This window comes from Onychostoma macrolepis, chromosome 02 (assembly GCF_012432095.1).
Source record: "Onychostoma macrolepis isolate SWU-2019 chromosome 02, ASM1243209v1, whole genome shotgun sequence".
Classification (NCBI taxonomy): Eukaryota; Metazoa; Chordata; class Actinopteri; order Cypriniformes; family Cyprinidae; genus Onychostoma; species Onychostoma macrolepis.
In genome coordinates this window covers 35,160,538-35,180,755 of record NC_081156.1, presented here as the reverse complement: position 1 = coordinate 35,180,755, position 20,218 = coordinate 35,160,538, and the positions used below count along the sequence as shown (strand labels likewise).

The 20,218-nt window shown below is 32.7% G+C and overlaps 3 protein-coding genes across 6 annotated transcripts in view; 1 reads left to right on the top strand and 2 right to left on the bottom strand.

The window, feature by feature from the left end:
* Positions 1 to 46: 46 nt before the first annotated feature.
* On the bottom strand, positions 47 to 3,367 carry LOC131553015 (zinc finger protein 436). Of its 2 annotated transcripts, none has more exons than XM_058797329.1 (2): positions 3,048 to 3,367; positions 47 to 2,063 (listed from the first exon to the last, which is right to left on the bottom strand). In XM_058797329.1, the coding sequence occupies exons 1-2, from the start codon at positions 3,220 to 3,222 to the stop codon at positions 1,375 to 1,377; spliced, it is 864 nt and encodes a 287-aa protein (XP_058653312.1). In that variant the 5' UTR covers positions 3,223 to 3,367; the 3' UTR covers positions 47 to 1,374. The 2 variants fall into 2 exon arrangements, with proteins under 2 accessions (XP_058653312.1, XP_058653305.1); XM_058797322.1 differs by having other exon boundaries at positions 2,973 to 3,304.
* A 944-nt stretch (positions 3,368 to 4,311) lies between these two features.
* si:ch211-155e24.3 (uncharacterized protein LOC100150696 homolog) lies at positions 4,312 to 12,712 on the bottom strand. 2 transcript variants are annotated; one of them, XM_058797279.1, is made up of 5 exons: positions 11,362 to 12,712; positions 11,041 to 11,233; positions 10,631 to 10,734; positions 9,741 to 9,819; positions 4,312 to 7,158 (listed from the first exon to the last, which is right to left on the bottom strand). In XM_058797279.1, the coding sequence occupies exons 2-5, from the start codon at positions 11,222 to 11,224 to the stop codon at positions 6,431 to 6,433; spliced, it is 1,095 nt and encodes a 364-aa protein (XP_058653262.1). In that variant the 5' UTR covers positions 11,225 to 11,233; positions 11,362 to 12,712; the 3' UTR covers positions 4,312 to 6,430. The 2 variants fall into 2 exon arrangements, with proteins under 2 accessions (XP_058653262.1, XP_058653255.1); XM_058797272.1 differs by having other exon boundaries at positions 11,041 to 12,712.
* Positions 12,713 to 14,174: 1,462 nt separating this feature from the next.
* The window catches only part of si:dkeyp-68b7.12 (titin), a 29,292-nt gene continuing 23,248 nt past the window's right edge, over positions 14,175 to 20,218 (top strand). Inside the window, exons 1-4 of one of the 2 annotated variants that reach the window (XM_058797236.1) lie at positions 14,175 to 14,875; positions 16,610 to 16,969; positions 18,113 to 18,215; positions 19,444 to 19,588. In XM_058797236.1, coding sequence (XP_058653219.1) covers positions 16,882 to 16,969; positions 18,113 to 18,215; positions 19,444 to 19,588 — 336 coding nt within the window. In that variant the 5' untranslated portion in view covers positions 14,175 to 14,875; positions 16,610 to 16,881. The remainder of the gene's footprint in view (positions 14,876 to 16,609; positions 16,970 to 18,112; positions 18,216 to 19,443; positions 19,589 to 20,218) is intronic. The other variant, XM_058797228.1, reaches the window with a different exon arrangement.

Here is a 20,218-nt window from a genome sequence, read left to right as displayed (position 1 = left end):
CTAGATGTTTTTTTCTGTAAGTGTTTATTCAAAGAAAGAAAGATGATTGATCTGTGAAGAGATTTAATAAAAGTTAATGTGAATGAAAATACAGAAACAGTCGATGAAAGGCACAGCGGTCGCTTTTCAGTGGTGTGTCAGTATGTTTTCACTAGAGATGCACCGATAGGAAATTACTCGGCCGATACCGATAGTTTTCTTAAGGGAAAAACCCAACCAACCAGTGCTGTAAACTACAGGGAACCCTCTCATTTGGTGCATTAGAGGTTAGAATTAACATCAACAATATTAGCCTATATTCAATGCTATTTATTTTCAGACATAATCACACTCAAATAAAAACTTTTAGTTGCACACAAGGTGTAGTTCTCATAACTTGTCTTCATTAGATTTTTTCAAACATACATACACTTAACAGTATTTAAGCTCCTTGTATTTTTATAGCTAACTAACGAACTGTGAACACTGGATAACTTTCCTGAGGTAAATGCAACGTTAAGTTAAGTTTTATTGACATCTTTCTTTCTGTTGAAACTGAGCAATTATGAGACATGATAAATTTCGGTAAGTTGTACTGTATCTTTCAACACCACCTGATGTTCATTCATGTTTATTTTGTGCAATAACTTATAATAAAGTGGAAGAGACTCACGCTGCCGCTTGAACTGAGGCACTACGGCGATCTGTCGTGCCACATTTAAGAGCGTCAAAATGGCATTTATTGTTTGAATTTTGTGATTAAATGTACAGGATTTGAAAGCTGAGACTTTGTTTCTCATCTGAAGTAACAAAGCACAAAGCTCGTTGTGATGATCGGATTGGAGGCGCATTACAAATAACATTTTGTGAAACGTAGATCTGGCAACCTGGTTTATATTAATAGAAACCTGCGTTAACGGCACTGTGTTAATGCACTATTATTGCATCAACCTGGACAGACATAAATTCAACACAAGAAACGTTTTCTTCAAACAAATTGACAGGAAATAATTACGGAAGCCCGTTTCCGCCACTGAATAAAGAAATAAAAAAGGAATTTGTGACTTTTTATCTCACAATTCTGACTTTTTTCTCAGAAATGCGTGATACAAGCTTGCAGTTCTGAGTTAATATCTCGCAATTCTGACTTTATAAGATGCAATTGTGAGTTAAGTCAGGTGTGAGATATAAATTCGCAATTCTGAGAACATAGTCGTTTTTCCTCCTCAAAATCGGACTATAATGCACAATTGAGTTTATATCTCTCAATTCTGAAAACTCGCAATGGCGAGAAAGTTGCAATTATCTTTTGTATTGTTTTATTCGGTGGTGGAAAAGAGCTTTCATAAATAATCAACCCTGATCATATTTTAACAATCGGTGCATCCCTAGTTTTCACGTATGCGTGCGTGTCTTGCGGTGGATCTTCTGGTGCGTGCGCAGATTGCTCTGTTGCGAGAAGTGTTTTCCGCAGGTCGCGCAGCGGAAGGGTTTCTCTCCGGTGTGAATGCGCTGGTGCATCTGCAGGTGACTGAAGCGGTCAAAACTCTTCCCGCAGAATGAACAGATGAACCACTTCTCATGCACCGTTTCTCTGCGGTGCGCGGCGAATGCGTGTCTGGCTGCGCAGCTGCGGTTTATATTCTCATCTGGAAACGTTTGGATGAAGTCTGGTTCTGTTCTGTCGGCCCATGAGTTCTGGTTTACAGACTCAAATCTGAGGTTGTTTAAGGTTTGTCTAGCAGCGGCAGACAAGCCGCTTTCCGCAGACGCAAATGTGCATGCGTCTGCAGGCATCTGCGAGCAGCGTGGATCATCTGTTGTTTCCGTGTTTTCCTGCCGGTCCAGACCTGTGATTTCAGACGGAAAGCTCTGCTTCATCTCCACCTCCAGCAGTCCACCGAAGTCTTCCTCGCTGTGAGGAGCGTCGAGGTCTTCGGCGAGCTGTGTGTCCTCTCTGTCTGCGCAGATGATCTGTGTGTGTGTTTCTCCACCGGAAGGATGCTCTGGATCGGTGTTTGTCTGGTTAGAGTCTAGATTCCTATCGTGATGAAGCGGAGAAGCAGGTTTCTGAACGAGACGCCCTGCAGATAAACCAGAAAACACTGAAATCTCCTTACAGCATTAACTGCAAAGAACCACAGAATTTACTATGATTTTTGAACATGCACCACAGTAACACCATTATATTCTTTGAAATATTTGAGAGTATTTAAAATACTTGTATTTTATTTTAATATATATTTAAATTATTATTATATTCTGAAAGTGCCACTACAGGCTTAAAAATGGGAAATGGCATTTAAAATGTTAAATATTCAAAAAATGCACATTTTGAAGTGCAAAATTTTAATTAAATCTATTGTAATTATTTTATTTTATTTCACTATATTTTGAATATATATACTGTATTATGAAGTTGTTGCCCTGCTTCATATTTGTGACCCTGGAGCACAAAAGCAGTCTTAAGTCGCTGGGGTATATTTGTAGCAATAGCCAACAATACATTGTATGGGTCAAAATTATCCATTTTTCTTTTATGCCAAAAATAATTAGGATATTAAGTAAAGATCGTGTTCCATGAAAATATTTTGTAAATTTTCTACCATAAATATATCAAAAGGTAATTTTTGATTAGTAACATGCATTGCTAAGAACTTCATTTGGACAACTTTAAAGACAGTTTTCTCAATATTTAGATTTTTTTGCACCCTCAGATTTTCAAATAGTTGTATCTCAGCCAAATATTGTTCTATCATAACAAACCATTCATACTTATTTATTCAGCTTTCAGATGATGTATAAATCTGAATTTCAAAAAATTGACCCTTATGACTGGTTTTGTGCTCCAGGGTCAAATTTGACGTACAGGTCTGGGGGCGGGGCCAGTGCGTTAACTGCGTTACAATATTTTAATCGCGATATTTTTCATAACCACTTCAGTTAACGCGTTAAACTGACAGCCCTACTTACTACATATTAAATAGGGTAACCTGTAATCTGTAACCTATTTCCAAAGTAATCTTCCCAGGCAGCGCTGCAGATGAGTGATGATCTGAGCTGTGTACCGAGGCTCTGGAGCTCCGCGACTCTGCTCTGCATGACGCCGATCTGCGCGTCTCTCTGGCGGATCTGCAGCCGCAGCAGCGCCAGTCCTTCCTCGTGCAGCTGGAGGATCTCCATCACCGCGGACTCCAGCACCGCCTTCAGCCTGCTCTCAAACACCGCGCTGCTGCTCGACATCTTCCCGTCTGAACGCGTTCAGATCATCGCTCTCTCTCGGTCTGGACTGAACTGAATCCTGTAATGTCAGAAAATGCGGACAAAAACACTTCCGGCTTCAGCAGCAGCAGCAGCGACCGTAAATACCGGAAGAGAAGGGCGGAGGCCGGACTTCAGTCTATGAGTATTATTATATTAGTGGTGCTCAAAATCTTTCAAAAAAAATACAAACAAAACAACACTCAAAATCGTGAACTAATTTGACCAAGTACTAAAATAACCTCTTCCGACCAATCAGACAGATGGTAATTATTTTCCTGTTTATTAATTTGTGCATGTGATATATATTTGAGCCTTTTGTCACTTTTTTCTTAATCTCAATTATTAAAAATACTATATATATATATATATATATATATATATATATATATATATATATATATATATATATATGTGTGTGTGTGTGTGTGTGTGTGTGTGTGTACACACACACACACACACACACAGACATATGTACATATATATACATATATATATATATTTAATTATTGTAAATTATTTAATTATAATGATTTAGGTACATGATATGTTCTAGAAGTGACAAATACAGTAAAACAATTAATTCCGATTGGGAAAAATTAATTTTTGAACACACACACACACACACACACACACATATATATATATATATATTAGTGCTGTCAAGCGATTAATTGCGATTAATCGCATCCAAAAAGTTTTGTTTACATGTGTGTACTGTGTATATTTATTATGTATATATAAATGCACACAAACACAGTATATATTTTCTAAATATTTACATGTGTATATATTTATACAGTTTATATTATATTTAAATGTTTAATATATAAACATAACATATTTTTCTGAAATATATACATGCATGTGTGTGTATTTATATATACATAATAAATATACACACAGTACACACACGTTGGATGCGATTAATCGTTTGACAGCACTTATATATATATATATATATATATATATATATATATATATATATATATATATATATATATAAACAAATAAGTTTCTTAAGTTTTATTTTGTTTTAATGTTTCATTTACATGTAATTTATTTTATTTTATCTATGTATAATAAATTATAGTATTTATGAATCTATAATAAATTATCATTTACAATACATTTATAATAATGTATAAGTGTGTAGTATTTACAATAAATTAGTTATATTTTATTTATTTAAATAGGCTGTTTGAAATGTTGAAGGTCCAGGAGGGCCAAAACCAATATTAATTCAAAAATAAAAATGGAAAATAAAAATGTATTTAAAAATGTCACTTGTTTTCATGTTAAATGTTAAAACGTTAAATCATTTTTAAAATAAAAATTGCATCTTATTGTCTAGAGAAGAACAAACCGTAACCATTTCTTGTCATTTGTTTTATTCAATCCTGCAAACAAATCATAAATTAACAAATTACACAAAAAAAACATCATCTGATACAATCTTAAAATAAAATATGAAAACTCAATTTGAAAGTGTAAAAAGCACATCTAAAAATTGCAATATGTGACCATAACAAAAAAGTTCCAGATGCAATCCTCTGTGTTTTAGAGTGAAACAGCCAATCTAATTATTTATAAATTATTATATTTATTATAATTACAATAGATTAATAAATGTATAATAATTTATACATTTATAGTATTTATAAAAAATAGTTATATATTATTTATTTAAATATTTGAAAGGTCAAATACATGGCATTATGTTCCCAAAAACAATATTAATTAAAAAATATTTTATCAAATAATCATTTTAAAAATCTAAATTGAGTCCAATTTACTACATAATTACCAAACTGTAAAGGCCCGTTCACACCAAGGACAATAACTATAAAGATAACGATAAGGATATAGTTCTAAAAATCATTCAGAATATTAAAGAATAGCAGAATCCACACCACAATTATAATGATAAAGACACAGAGAAACAATATTGCTGGAATCACTTTCAGAACAATTTTTTCCAGCTGATGAACGATACAAACTGACACCCAATCAGAATCCATCCTGCTATAACGAGCTGGAGAATTTAACGAGCGTGCGCTTAGAATAAACACGATATCGTTAATATCTTTATAGTGAACGCTCTTGGTGTGAACGAGCCTTTACAGTCGAACCATTTCTGAGCATTTGTTTTATTCAATCATGCAGACAATCATAGATTTACAAATTACACAAAAAACACGTCATCCAATACAATCTTAAAATAAAATATGAAAATACAATTTGAAAGTGTAAAAAGTACATTTAAGTATTGCAACAGTCATTTATGATATTAAAAGTGTTTAACCCCTTAAGTGTCACCCAAAGGCGCTCTTTTTCTGTGTCACATATTTTAGTAATCAAGTGGTAATTGAAAGTGTTAAAGGCCTGTGCAAGCTTTGGGATACTGATGGAAGCCATCTAATGCATCTTTGCTTTGATCCTCATACTGAATATGATCCAGATGTAGTATTTGATTAAAAATGCATTTTTGCTCAAAATGTTGCCTTTTTATGAAACCTACCTACATTCAAGTGTTGATAAATAAAAAAAGGCTTGAAGCTAGAATAAAACTGATTTTTTTTTTTTTTTTCTGAAAGTAAAGGGTCTGTTCTTTATTTTGATGTTTGCATGTTCAGATATTCATACAACAAAATATTCTGGGGGCCATGAAATTTTAGTGAAAATCAGCAAAAATGCAGCCAGGGAAAGAGTTAAGAAGATTGTCTTCTTAAAAAAAAGAGTCCATCCTTAGGTCTGTATTCCAAAGCGTTTATGAATTATAATATAAGTTTGTATAGTGCACTTTCACGTCTATGCTCAAAAATGGGGTGATGGGTGACACTTAAAGGGATAGTTCACCCAAAAATGAAAATGTGATGTGTATCTGCTGACCCCCGGGGCATCCAAGATATAGGTGACTTTGTTTCTTCAGTAGAACACAAACGAAGATTTTTAACTCAAACCGTTGCAGTCTGTCAGTCATATAATGCCAGTCAATGGGCCTCACGGCTTTGAGAGAAAAAAAAGACACAAAACGATCGGTCTGGTTTGTGTTCTTCTGAAGAAACAAAGTCACCTACTTCTTAGATGCCCTGTGGGTAAGCAGATAAACACTGATGAACTATCCCTTTAAGGGGTTAATTTGGTCCTCTGTGTTTCCAAATGAATCAGCGTGAGGTGTTTGCAGACGTCAGCTGTGATGATCCCATGTGCTGGAGTGCGTCCTCTGGTGTGATTTGAGACTGGAGCGCTGTGTGAAGCGTTTCCCGCACTGACCGCACTGGTACGGCTTCTCTCCGCTGTGCACCACGGCGTGCCGGATCAGATTGCAGTGTTTGGTGAAGCTGCGGCCGCACTGAGCGCAGGCGAAGGGCTTCTCGCCCGTGTGACTGCGCAGATGCTCCTTGAGCTGACCGAACCGACTGAAGCTCTTCTCGCAGAACGAGCAGCAGAAGCGCTTCTGACCAAACGCTGGAACCCTGTCCACTTCACCCTGGGTGCATACAGCACTCATCATTTGATCGTTTGCATTGATCTGTTCCGGCTCATAAAGCTCCATTTGTGTCTCTACAGGATGCAGATTATTTCTGGACGCTTCTGAGCTGAAGACGGCCATGTTTTGTGACGTTGGAAACGTCCGGTCTGTGTTTTCAGCGGCCGTTTCAGGCAACGCCGTCCACAGCTGAGCAAACCTCAGATGAACTCTCGGCTCCTCATCGTCCTTCTCCGCTTTAACCTGGAGTCCCAAACCGCTCAGATGCTCTTCATCGCGTTTCTCTCGCTCCGCGGGCGTCTGTGAATGAGTGAAACGTGAGTTTTGGATCTCTGAAGCTCCTAACGGTGGTTTTTGGTTCTCCGTGTTCTCCTGAGCTTGGATCTGCTGGATGTTCTGCTGCTCGTGATCGAAGGGACGATTCCCTGTGCGTTAAAGCAGAAAGACACACTTTAGCAGACTTTAAAAAGAGCACTTATCATAAAAATAATATACTTAATTGCATGTTAATTGCAAATAAATAAAAATGCATTAGAACTTAAATGCAATTAGTTGAACTTAAGAGTGTTTTTTTTATTTACCCACTTAAGTGGGATTTAAAGTTAATCTTTATGGCCTGGTTTCACAGACAGGGCTTAGACTAAGCCAATTAAGTAATTAAGACATTTAAGTAATTTTTATAAACGTACATTAGAAAAAAAAACATTACTGGTGTCCCTCTTGAGACAAAACAAAGGCATTGATATATTTTAAGATCAATCAGTACAAGTTTCTTTCAGTTGAAACAGCTAAGACTTACATTTTAGTCTGGGACTAGGCTTAAGCCTTGTCTGTGTATATGTAATTTCATAATTAATTCTATTGTCACTTAACTCGTACACTTAACTGCATTTTAATTGCAATTGAAAATAAAATAAAATTGCAGTTTAAACTTAGGTCTTTTGACGGACCCACTTAAGTAAGACTTAGGTTCATCTTTATATGTCACTTCAAAATTCTATTGTCTTTGAAATATGGTTAAAATGTACTGCTGAATGTACTAACAAGCACTTATGATAAACTCAAATATACTTTAATGTCACTTTACCGTTAATTTAAAGAGTACTTATTATGGAAATAATATACTTTACACCTAATACTTAATTGCAATTAAATAAAAATGCATTATAGTTTAAATGTAGATTAAATGCAATTAGTTGAACTTAAGTGTTTTTTATTTACCCACTTAAGTGGGATTTAAGTTCATCTTTATATGTAATTTCATAATTAATTCTATTGTCACTTAACTCATACACTTAACTGCATTTTAATTGCAATTTAAAATAAAATAAAATTGCAGTTTAAACTTAGGTCTTTTGACGGACCCACTTAAGTAAGACTCAAGTTCATCTTTATATGTCACTTCAAAATTCTATTGTCTTTGAAATATGGTTAAAATGTACTGCTGAATGTACTAACAAGCACTTATGATAAACTCAAATATACTTTAATGTCACTTTACCGTTAATTTAAAGAGTACTTATTATGGAAATAATATACTTTACACCTAATACTTAATTGCAATTAAATAAAAATGCATTATAGTTTAAATGTAGATTAAATGCAATTAGTTGAACTTAAGTGTTTTTTATTTACCCACTTAAGTGGGATTTAAGTTCATCTTTATATGTAATTTCATAATTAATTCTATTGTCACTTAACTCATACACTTAACTGCATTTTAATTGCAATTTAAAATAAAATAAAATTGCAGTTTAAACTTAGGTCTTTGACGGACCCACTTAAGTAAGACTCAAGTTCATCTTTATATGTCATTTTATAATTCTATTGTCTTTGAAATATGGTTAAAATGTACTGCTGAATGTACTAACAAGCACTTATGATAAACTAAAATATACTTTAATGTCACTTTACTGTTAATTTAAAGAGTACTTATTATGGAAATAATATACTTTACACCTAATACTTAATTGCAATTAAATAAAAATGCATTATAGTTTAAATGTAGATTAAATGCAATTAGTTGAACTTAAGTGTTTTTTATTTACCCACTTAAGTGGGATTTAAGTTCATCTTTATATGTAATTTCATAATTAATTCCATTGTCACTTAACTCGTACACTTAACTGCATTTTAATTGCAATTGAAAATAAAATAAAATAACAGTTTAAACTTAGGTCTTTTGACGGACCCACTTAAGTAAGACTCAAGTTCATCTTTATATGTCATTTTATAATTCTATTGTCTTTGAAATATTTTAATGTCACTTACCGTTAATTTAAAGAATACTTATTATGGAAATAATATACTTTACACCTAATACTTAATTGCATGTTAATTGCAATTAAATAAAGATGCATTATAGTTTAAATGTAGATTAAATGCAATTAGTTGAACTTAAGAGTGTTTTTTATTTACCCACTTAAGTGGGACTTCAGTTCATCTTTTTTTTAAATTATAATATCTTAAAAAACATGCCTGACAAAATCACTTTCACAGACTTTTACATTAAATGTTCCCTCCTGATGGAATAACCAGCCTAAAGAATCGGCTAAAAACACATCTCTTCCATCTTTATTTGATCCTCTAACTCTAGCACTCTCTATTCTAATTCTATTTTATCTATTTGTGTTCTTTTTTTATTTAATAAAACATAACCCTTTAAGACTTGCACTCTATTTGTTTTCTAACTGCTTGTTTTCAATAAAAAAATAAATAAAAAAGTCCTCTAACACTAGCTTTCTCTATTCTTTTTCTATTCTGTCTAAAAACCTTGCTACCTTGTGTACTGTGTTAAGCTAACTGAGACTTAGAGTTATAGCACTTGCATATCATTGCTCTTTTGTTGATTTTGATTGCTTCTATTGTCCTCATTTATAAGTCACTTTGGATAAAAGCGTCTGCCAAATGACTAAAGACTGTTAAGAAACAGTCTCCCCTCTGTGTTTGTTCCATCATATTCATAGTCATCTGAAGTTTAGTTTTTTAGTGTTAGATGTGATTGTACCTCCGTCAGCACTGCTGGATTCCTGGCACTCTTGTTTGATCACCGGATCGCCGATTCTCTCCTGCAGCGAACAGACAGACTACAAAACACACCAACAGACATCAGTGCTTCAATCCTTTCAGATTAATTAAACACATCTGAAAAGTAATGTCTGTTGAGGTTTATCAATGACAGAATACACAGCTCCAACACCAGGGTTATTATGGTTAACTAAAACTATTAAAAAACTTTAGTTACTTAAACTTTAAAATAAAATATAAATAATAACTTTTTTTTTTTTACTTCAGGTAGTAGCAAAGGAAAATTTATCATTTATCATCTAAAAAAAAAAAACGTAAGACTGAAATAAAAAATAATAAAAATCTAGGTATATTTTAAAAAATAATAATAAATACAAATTACTAAAACTTTAACTAAAATTTAAACATATGAATAAAAACTAATTCTAAATATTGATGGAAATTGAATAGCATCTCATTAATACTGTAATAACACTTTCCCACACATACTGAATTTCCACAAAATTCTCAATCATTTATAATAAGATGAGGATTTTTAAAACTCATTTTACAACTATTTATTCTTTATACACAAAATCATTAAATCCACAAAAAAAAAATAATAATGTATAGATTTTTTTGTATAACTGTCTACAATAAATAATATTTTAATAATACATAACTAGAATTTTTTTTTTTTTTTTTTAACTTCTAAAAGTAAATGTTTTCTTAACTTATGTGGTTGTGCAGCTGTGTACTGGAATTAAATGTGGATCAACAGATAATTCAGCGTGACTTTTCCCAGCCTGGAAATGATTATTTTAGAATAACCTGACGTTTCCTAATGTGAGAAAGCTCCTCTGGATGTCAGTGTGAGGTTGTGTTCGTCACCTGTTGGATGCTGGGGGTCTGATCTGGATTCTGGTCTTGATCTCTGATCTCTCTCTGTGTCTTGAACGGTGTAGGAAAGCGTTCTGATGCTCCACACTGAAACACTGAAACACATCAAACATCTGCACTGTATGCTTGGAAATATAAACTGATGTTTCCTCCTGACACACTACAGCAAAAGACAGAAATAACTGACTTAAACCCATGTTTAGCTGCTGATAATACTAGTGCTCTCATCATTTTGGCCTCCATTGTATTTATTTATTACTATATAATATGTCCTAGTTGTAGTTTTACGGTACCATGGTAATAGTAGGATGCTATCCTTTGGAGTACTTTTGTAAATACTGTAGTCCTATGGTATTACTATAGTATTTCTGTGTAAGCGCGCACTGACGATGACCTCTGACCTCTCCTCCTGCCCCGACCTCTGACCCTCCTCAGTTCGCTGTCCATAAGCAAGCATTTCCTCTTGAGAGCATCGATGTCCTTCCGGCTGCGGCTCAGCTCCAGTCTGATGACCGCGCAGCTCTCCTCCACGCGCCGCTTGATTTCCGCTTCCGCCGCTTTGGCCACAATGTCCATGATGGACATGAGCTGCGCCTGGAACGAGCAGAACGACATGATCTCTCTCTGATCAAAATCACTGGTTTTATCAATTAAAGAATGTCCGATTTCGAAAATACGCCCTAATGAACTAGATCGCCACGTCCAGCGGTTTAAATACCCACATATTTCCTCAGAGAAACCGAATAAATGGATGGATAGAGTGGCAGCGAGAATGACAGGACGTTGGCAGAGTGGGCGGGGTTTAGCGGCCAGGAAATAATTTTCTTTTTTAATTATTCTTTTTTTGTTTTATTTTAATTGCGTATTTCAGCACGTCTGACTGTTTAAAATCCACATAGTTCCTCAAAGAAACCGTATAAACTGACAATGACAGCGAGAATGACAGGACGATGACAGCATGGGCGGGGCTTAGCGGCCAGGACATAATTATCTATTTTAATTACTCTCTTTTATTTTTTTATTTTAATTGCGTATTTTACCACATCTGACTGTTTAAAATCCTCAAATTTCCTCAAAGAAACCGAATAAACTCACAACGACAGGGAGAGTGACAGGACGATGACAGAGTGGGCGGGGTTTAGCGTTTAGGAAATAATTATCTTATTTCATTACTTTTTTATTTTAATTGCGCATTTCACCACGTCTGGCTGTTTAAAATGCATAAAGAAACCGGATAAACTGATAGAATGACTGCGAAAATGACATGACGATGACAGAATGGGCGGGGTTTAGCGGCCAGGAATTAATATATATTTTTGAATTCTTATGTATTTTTATTTTTTTCAATTGCATATTTTTATTTCAATGTATATTAGTTTGTAAGCTATCAGTGTTTGTAAGCTATCATGAATGTATGTATGTATATTTTTTTTTTATTGGTTCAATTAATTGGTTTACTTCCAGTCTTTGACTATTTATACGTTCTAGTGTACAAATATCTACTGTAAAAACGTCCTCAGATCTGAATGTGTCTCGATGGAGGATCGGTGTTCTGCGCCACACAGCGCCGCCTGGCGGTGAACTGCAGAAAAGAGTTGCTTCCGGACACGATACCGTAAATATACTACTAGATTAATAGCCAAAAATATAGCCAATAATGAGTCTATCAGTGGCTGCACACTTTTTTTTATTGAACACAAAAGTGATCATGTGAGGTACGTTGTAGGCTATATCTAAGCTCCAGTTGTTTCAACAATACAAAGAAAAGTATTCCCTCAGCAGCACGAGAGCTGTGACCTTACAAAACCTTGACATTTAAATTATTTTGCACAGTGGAATCAATGCATATTTGCAATAACACGCAAAGTTACGTTTTCAGACAATCATGGCACTATCACGTTTTTGTGAAATGCCATGTTTTTATTTCAACATACCATGTTTTTGGGTGTATTCACCATACCTTTGAATTCTTTGATATACCATGGTTTATGGATATAGTAATCATTAAGTACCGTGGTATATATATATATATATATGAATGACATTATATCATAGAAATACTCATTTTTGTTTTTGTTTTTCAACATGGTGCAATGGAAATGTCATGTTTTCTTGGATTTTTGTCATGTTATAATAATGCTTTGAAGTACCCTGGAATACCATGAAAATACCATGGTAAGTGAATATGGTTATCATTCGATATCACCTTGTTCTGCTCTAAGGTATGCATTAATATAATTCATACACTTGTGAATATTGTTGGCTTTTATGACAAATTGCATGTAGTTTTCCTCATTTGCTTTGCATAAAAACATCTGCTAAATGCATAAACATAAAAGTATTTATATCAAAGTACTATAGAAATACCTGTCTTTGTTTGTTTTGTTTTTCAGAAAGATACTATGGATATGCCATGTTTTCTTGAACATTTTACCATATTAGGACAATGCTGTTCTGTGAAATAACCTGGAATACCATGAAAATACCATGGTGCATGGATATGGTAATCATTCATAGTATAAGTGTATATATATATATATATATATATATATATGAAAGTACTATTGTTTTTTTGACCCGGTACTATAGCAATACCCATTTTTGTTTTGTCTTTACAACATGAAGCAATGGAAATACCATGTTTTCTTGGACATTTACCATGTTAGAACAATGCTGTTCTTTTTAAGTACCCTGAAATACCATGAAAATACCATGGTAAGCGTTATGCATTAAGAATATGATTGCCCTTTATGATTAAGTGCATGTGATTGTCCTCATTTGCATGATGCTTTAGATAAAAACACCTGCTAAATGCATGCATACACATAAAAGTAATCAAGTACTCCAGTTTTTTTGGACATAGTATGATAGAAACACCTATTTTTCTTTTTTTTCTTTGGTTTTTCAGCAAGATACAATAGAAACACCTTGTTTTCTTGGACATTTACCAATGCTGTTCTTTGAAATATACAATGAAAATAAGTGTTCTGCTGCAGCTTATGCATTAATATTAGTGCTGTCAAACGATTAATCGCATGCAAAATAAACGTTTTTGTTTGCATAATATATGCATGTGTTCTGTGTATATTTATTATGTGTATATAAACACACACACACACACATACAGTATATATTTTGAAATCATTTATATTGTAAATAAATATATTTAATATATAAACATAACATGTTTTTCTGAAATATATACATGCATGTGTGTGTATTTATATATATATATATATACATACATAATAAATATACACAGCACACATACATATATCATGCAAACAAAAACTTTTATTTTGCATGCGATTAATCAGCACTAATATGTATACTAAGAATATGATTGGCCTTAATGACAAATTGCATGCGATTTTTCTCATTTGCAATACGCTAAAAAAAAAAAAAAATTATCTACTAAATGTATGAATGCAACTATCAAAGTACTGTTTTTTTTGTGCTAATGTCCATCTATCTTTCCCATATTTAGGCCGTAAGAATAACATGGTATATTGGCCTGATGTTTCCTATATAAAGCAGACGGATGAAGGCAAACACCACGCAGAGCTCGAGATAAAGGCGTATATTAGAAATGGAGAATCAAGACAGAAAGTAAAAGACTCAGGAAGTCAGTGAGGGAAGTTTAGTGGTTTCTTGCGTCACAGACACTTTACACTGAAGCTTGTGCCGGTGCAGAGAGAAAGGTAAGGACTGGAGGCTTTTCTCTATTCTTTTCTGTGTTTCTCATCTCGATTCTTCATTCAGGTTCGGTTTTTAAAGATGCCAGATCCTACGCTCATAGGATGTTATCGGCTCATAAGGGGAAAAAGGCCTGGGTTTATTTGATGATGTGAGCGTAAAGCACTCGTGGCCTTCAGATCTGATCAGTCATTTCCGCAAGAGCACCAGAGAGGAACAAACTCGCCGAAAAACACAGACGAACGAGATGCAAAACCCTTCAAAAGGTGTCGGAGGCATCAAAACCGTAGCAGGATTTGAAACGATCTTCTTGGTTTCTTCTGGAAAGATATGAAGAGCTTGTAGAAAGCGTGAGGGTGTGGCCTTCAACTGGTGCAAAACTCAGAAAGTAAGAAGAGGAAACGCTGTGAGATTGGCACGCGACCCAGCCCAGCGCTGACACTGAGCTCTGATGGAGATGTGAAGCTCTGCTGTGCTTCATCAGACCGTATGTCACGCTTCGGCAAACCAAGCCTTACATGCATTACTTTTTGTCTTAAGGTTTGTCTTATTTGCGCTCCGTTTCGATGTTGTCCTGTTTTTGCGTTTCCTTCTTGCATTTCTGCTGTGCTTTTTTGTGTTTCCTGTGGTTGTGAACCCAGAGCTTTATGCAGTTTCATAATTCAGGCGACTTTATGGAGTTTAATGTCTTGGTTAAGTAGATATTCACTGCAAAAAGAGATTTTCTTGTCTTGTTTTCTAGTACAAATATCTAAACATTCATGAATCGAGATGCATTTACTTGACAGGCAAAATTACTCAAAAAAAAAAAAAAAAAGATCAAAATTTTGGTAGTTTTTGCTTAAAACGAGCAAAAATATCTGCCAGTGGGGTAAACCAAATATTCTTGTCTTCTGTTTGAAATAAGATTATTTTGCTTGTTCTAAGCAAAAATGCACTTAATTATGACTTGTTTTTTCTGAAAACAAGACAATAATAAGTGATAAGTTGACTTAACTTAAAAAAATTGAGGAAACCTGTTGCCTTAAAATTATTTTTTTTTAAATAACTTAAATGCATTGTCAAGTTCACTTAACCCTTTTTTATTATTATTATTTACTTAATAATTTTAAGTCAACAGGTTTCCTCAATTTTTTTAAGTTAAGTCAACTTATCACTTTTTACGGTGTAGAAAATCCTTCTTGATTTAAGAATTTTTAGATATTTTGGCTGGAAACAAGACAAAAATCTAAGTAAGAAAAGCATTTGGATATTTTTGCTTGTTTTAAGCAAAAACTAAGTACATTTTGATCTTTTTTTTTAGAAAACAAGACTTAAAATCTTAATTCATTTTGCCTGTTAAATAAATGCATCTTGATTCAAGAATGTTTAGAAAACATGATTTAAATCGAGTACATTTACGTGTGGCTCAAAATGACAAGAAGTTGTTGGTGGATGTTTTTAATTGGAAAATTCTGTGAAAATTAGTGATAGACATTCCTTAGTTTTAAGAGTTAAAATGCTTTTCAGGAATATTTTGAACCCTTGGTGTTCTGAGCTTGTGAATATGGTGGGTATTTTATTTATAATATTATATGCACACATGTAAATGGAAGAAATGTAAACTTTTCCTCACTTTATTTCTTTCTACTTTATTTTATGTCTTTCTTTTCGATGCAATTCAGTGAAGAAAAAGTCTGAAATACTTCAAAAAAAGTAGAAAGATGGAAAACTTACTCCTCTATGTCAGAATATTTACTATTTTAATGCTGTCCTGATTTATATCATAAAGTGAATGTATTCCTTTTTGTATTTTAATAAGTTATGTTCATATATATATATATATAATACAAATTATTTATAAAAATATTTTTTCAGTGTATATATTTTACAGTATATAAACTTATAAATAAAGTATATAAGTTATAAATAAAGCATTTTTCTATAAGTGTATATAATATATGTATAACAAGTCTTGTTTTCTGAAAATGTTATAAAAATGACTGTAAGTGACTTTATGCTTGAAACAAACACATATCTTTTGAATTAAGGTGATTTTTCTCACTGTATTGGCTGAAAATTGTTCTTGTTTTAAGCATAAAGAAGACTTGTTATCATGTCATTTTGCATCTCAAATAAATGTGTCTTGATTTAATAATGTTCAGATATTTGAACTGAAAAATAAGACAAAAATACTGAGGAAGAAGTTTAATTTTTGCAGTAAGTCAGAAACACAGAATTGTTGTTATTCTGAATATTGTGGCTTAAATATTCTCTCTTTCTTTTTTTATACAGATATATTTCATATCTCTGGATATGATGCGTCCGTTCCATCCAGCAGTGATGCACGATGTAGTTGATGAGTGAATGTCAGTGAATGAGACGCTCCTGGACGAGAATCAGGATTAAACTCATATAATACCGTCAGATATTCAAGAGCAGCCGTCATGTGAGGTGGACCTTCAGTGAATCACACAAACACTCATTAGATCACACACACACACACACACACACACACACACACACACAAGGCCTGGATGTTAGAGAGCAGGTGAAGGCAAAGCAAGATGAGGAGAGGCCGGAGAAAAGGAGGCAGTCGGGATAAAGTGTTTGGATGTGATCTGCTGGAGCACCTCAGCTCCACCGGACAGGAGAGTGAGTTCATTCTCACACTGCAAATATGACTTTCTTTCTTAGTATTTATGTCTTGTTTTCTAGTAGAAATATCCAAACATTCTTGAGTCAAGATGCATTTACTTCACAGGTAAAATGACATAAGATTTGAAATTTGAAAAATGACATTTCATAATCATAAAAAATGTGTTACTTGAAATAAAATAAATGATAAAAAAAAAAAAAAGATAACATTTTTCTTAGCTTTGGCTTAAAACGAGCAAAAACATCTGCCAGTGGGGTCAGAAAAGAGTTTTTGTTAAAATAAGATTTTTTTAAAAATAATTATTTATTACTATTTTTATTATTTTTATTTTTTATTATGGAGACGCATGCATAAAATCTTTAATAATTAAAATATTTTTAATGTAATGCATTAATTAAAATTAAAACTATAACCATAAAAAATGTGTTACTTGAAATTAAATAAATGATAAATCTAAAATTAATTAAAAAAAATCAAAGTTTTGTTAGTTTTTGCTTAAAACAAGCAAACATATCTGTCATTGGGGTAAGAAAAGAGTTTTATAAGAGTTTTCTTAAAATAACATTTTTTTAAAATAATTATTTATTACTATTTTAAAATTGTTTTTTATTATGGAGATGCATACGTAAAATCTATAATAATTTTAAAAAAAATTGATGTAATGCATTAATTAAAACTATAACCATAAAAAATGTGTTACTTGAAATAAAATAAATGATAAATCTAAAAAAACAAACAAAAAAAAAAAACAACAATTTTTAAAAAAGGATAACAATTTTGTTAGTTTTTGCTTTAAACGACCAAAAATATCTGTCAATGGGGTGAGAAAAATAATTTAAATTCAAAGGCTAAACAAGATTATTTTTCTTACCCCATTGACAGATATTTTTGGTCGTTTAAAGCAAAAACTAACAAAATTTTGATCCTTTTTTTTTTTAAACAAGACTTAAAATCTTAAATCATTTTACCTGTCAAGTAAATGCATCTTGATTCAAGAATGTTTTGATATTTATGCTAGAAAACCAGACAAAAATACTAAGTAGGAGATCAGTTTTTGCAGTGCAGTCTGAATGTGTTGAATGTGTCTTCTGCATTGGTTCTGGTCCGTATCAAACTCTTTCTCTCTCTCACGCGAGCAGTTCCTCAAGTGTTACGCAGCTGTAGTGAGTTCATCGAGAAGCATGGGATCGTCGACGGGATCTACAGACTGTCTGGAGTGTCCTCCAACACACAGAAACTACGGTGTGTGAAACAGGGTTATTAATTATGACTAAAACCATAATATTTTCATATTAGTTCATATTTTTCTGCTGTTTTTCTTTTTTTTTATTATGGAAACGCATACATAAAATCTATATTAATTAAAATATTTTTGGTGCAATGCATTAATTAAAAATAAAACCATTAAAAATGTGTTACTTGAAATAAAACAAATGATAAATCTAAAAATAAATCAATCTTAAAAAACTTATTTTGTTTCAGCTAGTTGCAAAGGCAACATTTCTCATTTAATTTAACTTGAAATACTAAAATTACTAAAAATGAATGAATGAATGAAATTTATAAAAACTACATTGACATAAAAAAACTAATAAAAATCACAAAAACACGCAACAAAATTAAAATGAAAACAGAAAATGTAAAAATAAATAATTCTGAATATTAATAAAAACTTTAATAGCATTATTAATATTATTATAGTAAATTATTACAAATATTGCAATGGGGAAAGATAAAAAAATAATATTTTTCACACTGTACACACTATATATACAGTGCATAGTTTTGTATATTTTTCATAAACATCTATTATATTCTCTTTTTTATTCACATATTTCTTGCACTGCAAAAAATTATTTTCTTTCTTAGTATTTTTGTCTTGTTTTCTAGTATAAACATCTAAAATTTCTTGAATCAAGATGAATTTACTTTAAAGGTAAAATGACTTAAGATATTATGTCTTGTTTTCTGAAAAAAAATATATACGGTATATATAAAAATGTAGTTATTTTTTGCTTAAAACAAGGAAATATATCTGCCAACGGGGCAAGAAAAATAATCTCGTTTAGCCTTTGAATTAAGATTATTTTTCTTACCCCGCTGGCAGATTTTTTTCCTTGTTTTAAGCAAAAAATAACTAAATTTGAATTATTTTCTTTAGAAAACAAGACTTAAAATCTTAAGCCATTTTACTTGTCAAGTAAATGCATCTTGATTCAAGAATGTTTAGATATTTATACTAAAAAACAAGACAAAAATACTAAGTAAGAAAATTATTTTTTGCAGTGTGATAGTTTATTATATTCTATATTCTGTGGTATATTATGTGCGTATGCCCATAATTTATTGTTGGTTTGTTTACATCATGGCAAATAGAGGATATCAGTGATATCAGTGATACTAAAATAATAGTTGAGGACATGTGGGCATTTCTGAAGGTGTGTGTGTGTGTGTGTGTGTGTGTGTGCAGGAGTGAGTTCGACACTGAAGGATCTCCTGACCTGTGTAAGGACGTGTATCTGCAGGACATTCACTGCGTCAGCTCTGTGTGTAAGGCGTATTTCAGAGAGCTGCCCAACCCTCTGCTCACATACGAGCTGTACGACCGCTTCGCCGTGAGTCTGCGTCTCTGCATCATGTACTAATGTGTGCTTTAAAGTCTGCAAATGAATAAGAATAATGTTGATCAACATGCATTTTATTTCCCAAATATTATGTCAATAGTTAATAATATCAGATGAGATGCACACAAACCTATAAGTTTATATGACCCTGGAGCACACAAAATCTGGAATCTGAGGGTGCAAAGAAATCTAAATATTGAGAAAATCGCCTTTAAAGTTGTCCAAATTAAGTTCTTAGCAATGCATATCAAGTTTTGATATATTTACGGTAGGAAATTTACAAAATATCTTCATGGAACATGATCTTTACTTAATATCCTAATGATTTTTGGCATAAAAGAAAAATGGATAATTATGACCCATACAATGTATTGTTGGCTATTGCTACAAATAGGTTGCAAATGCAACTTGTCTTATTTTAATAAAAATTTTATTTCAAACAAAGCACAATATAAAACAAAATACACAAACACAACAAATGTGTTGCAACGACAAAGAAAAATCACGTCCATAAGACGTTATACATTACAAAATGTCCGAAAAGGAGCAGGATGAAGCAAAAGCTTATTATTTTTCCCGCCCCATATACAATTCTATAACGTTCCAGTATATCTTTTAATA

What these genes read in the sequence shown, in the direction of transcription:
- LOC131553015 (XM_058797322.1), bottom strand. Translation starts at nt 3,222, where the DNA reads ATGTCGAGCAGCAGCGCGGTGTTTGAGAGCAGGCTGAAGGCGGTGCTG. An exon ending in AAATAGGTTACAGATTACAG is followed by an intron (nt 2,064 to 2,972) that starts GTTACCCTATTT and finishes GTTTATCTGCAG; the next exon opens with GGCGTCTCGTTCAGAAACCT.
- si:ch211-155e24.3 (XM_058797272.1), bottom strand. Translation starts at nt 11,254, where the DNA reads ATGTCGTTCTGCTCGTTCCAGGCGCAGCTCATGTCCATCATGGACATT. An exon ending in AGGTCGGGGCAGGAGGAGAG is followed by an intron (nt 10,735 to 11,040) that starts GTCAGAGGTCAT and finishes GATGTGTTTCAG; the next exon opens with TGTTTCAGTGTGGAGCATCA. An exon ending in AGACCCCCAGCATCCAACAG is followed by an intron (nt 9,820 to 10,630) that starts GTGACGAACACA and finishes TGTGTTTTGTAG; the next exon opens with TCTGTCTGTTCGCTGCAGGA.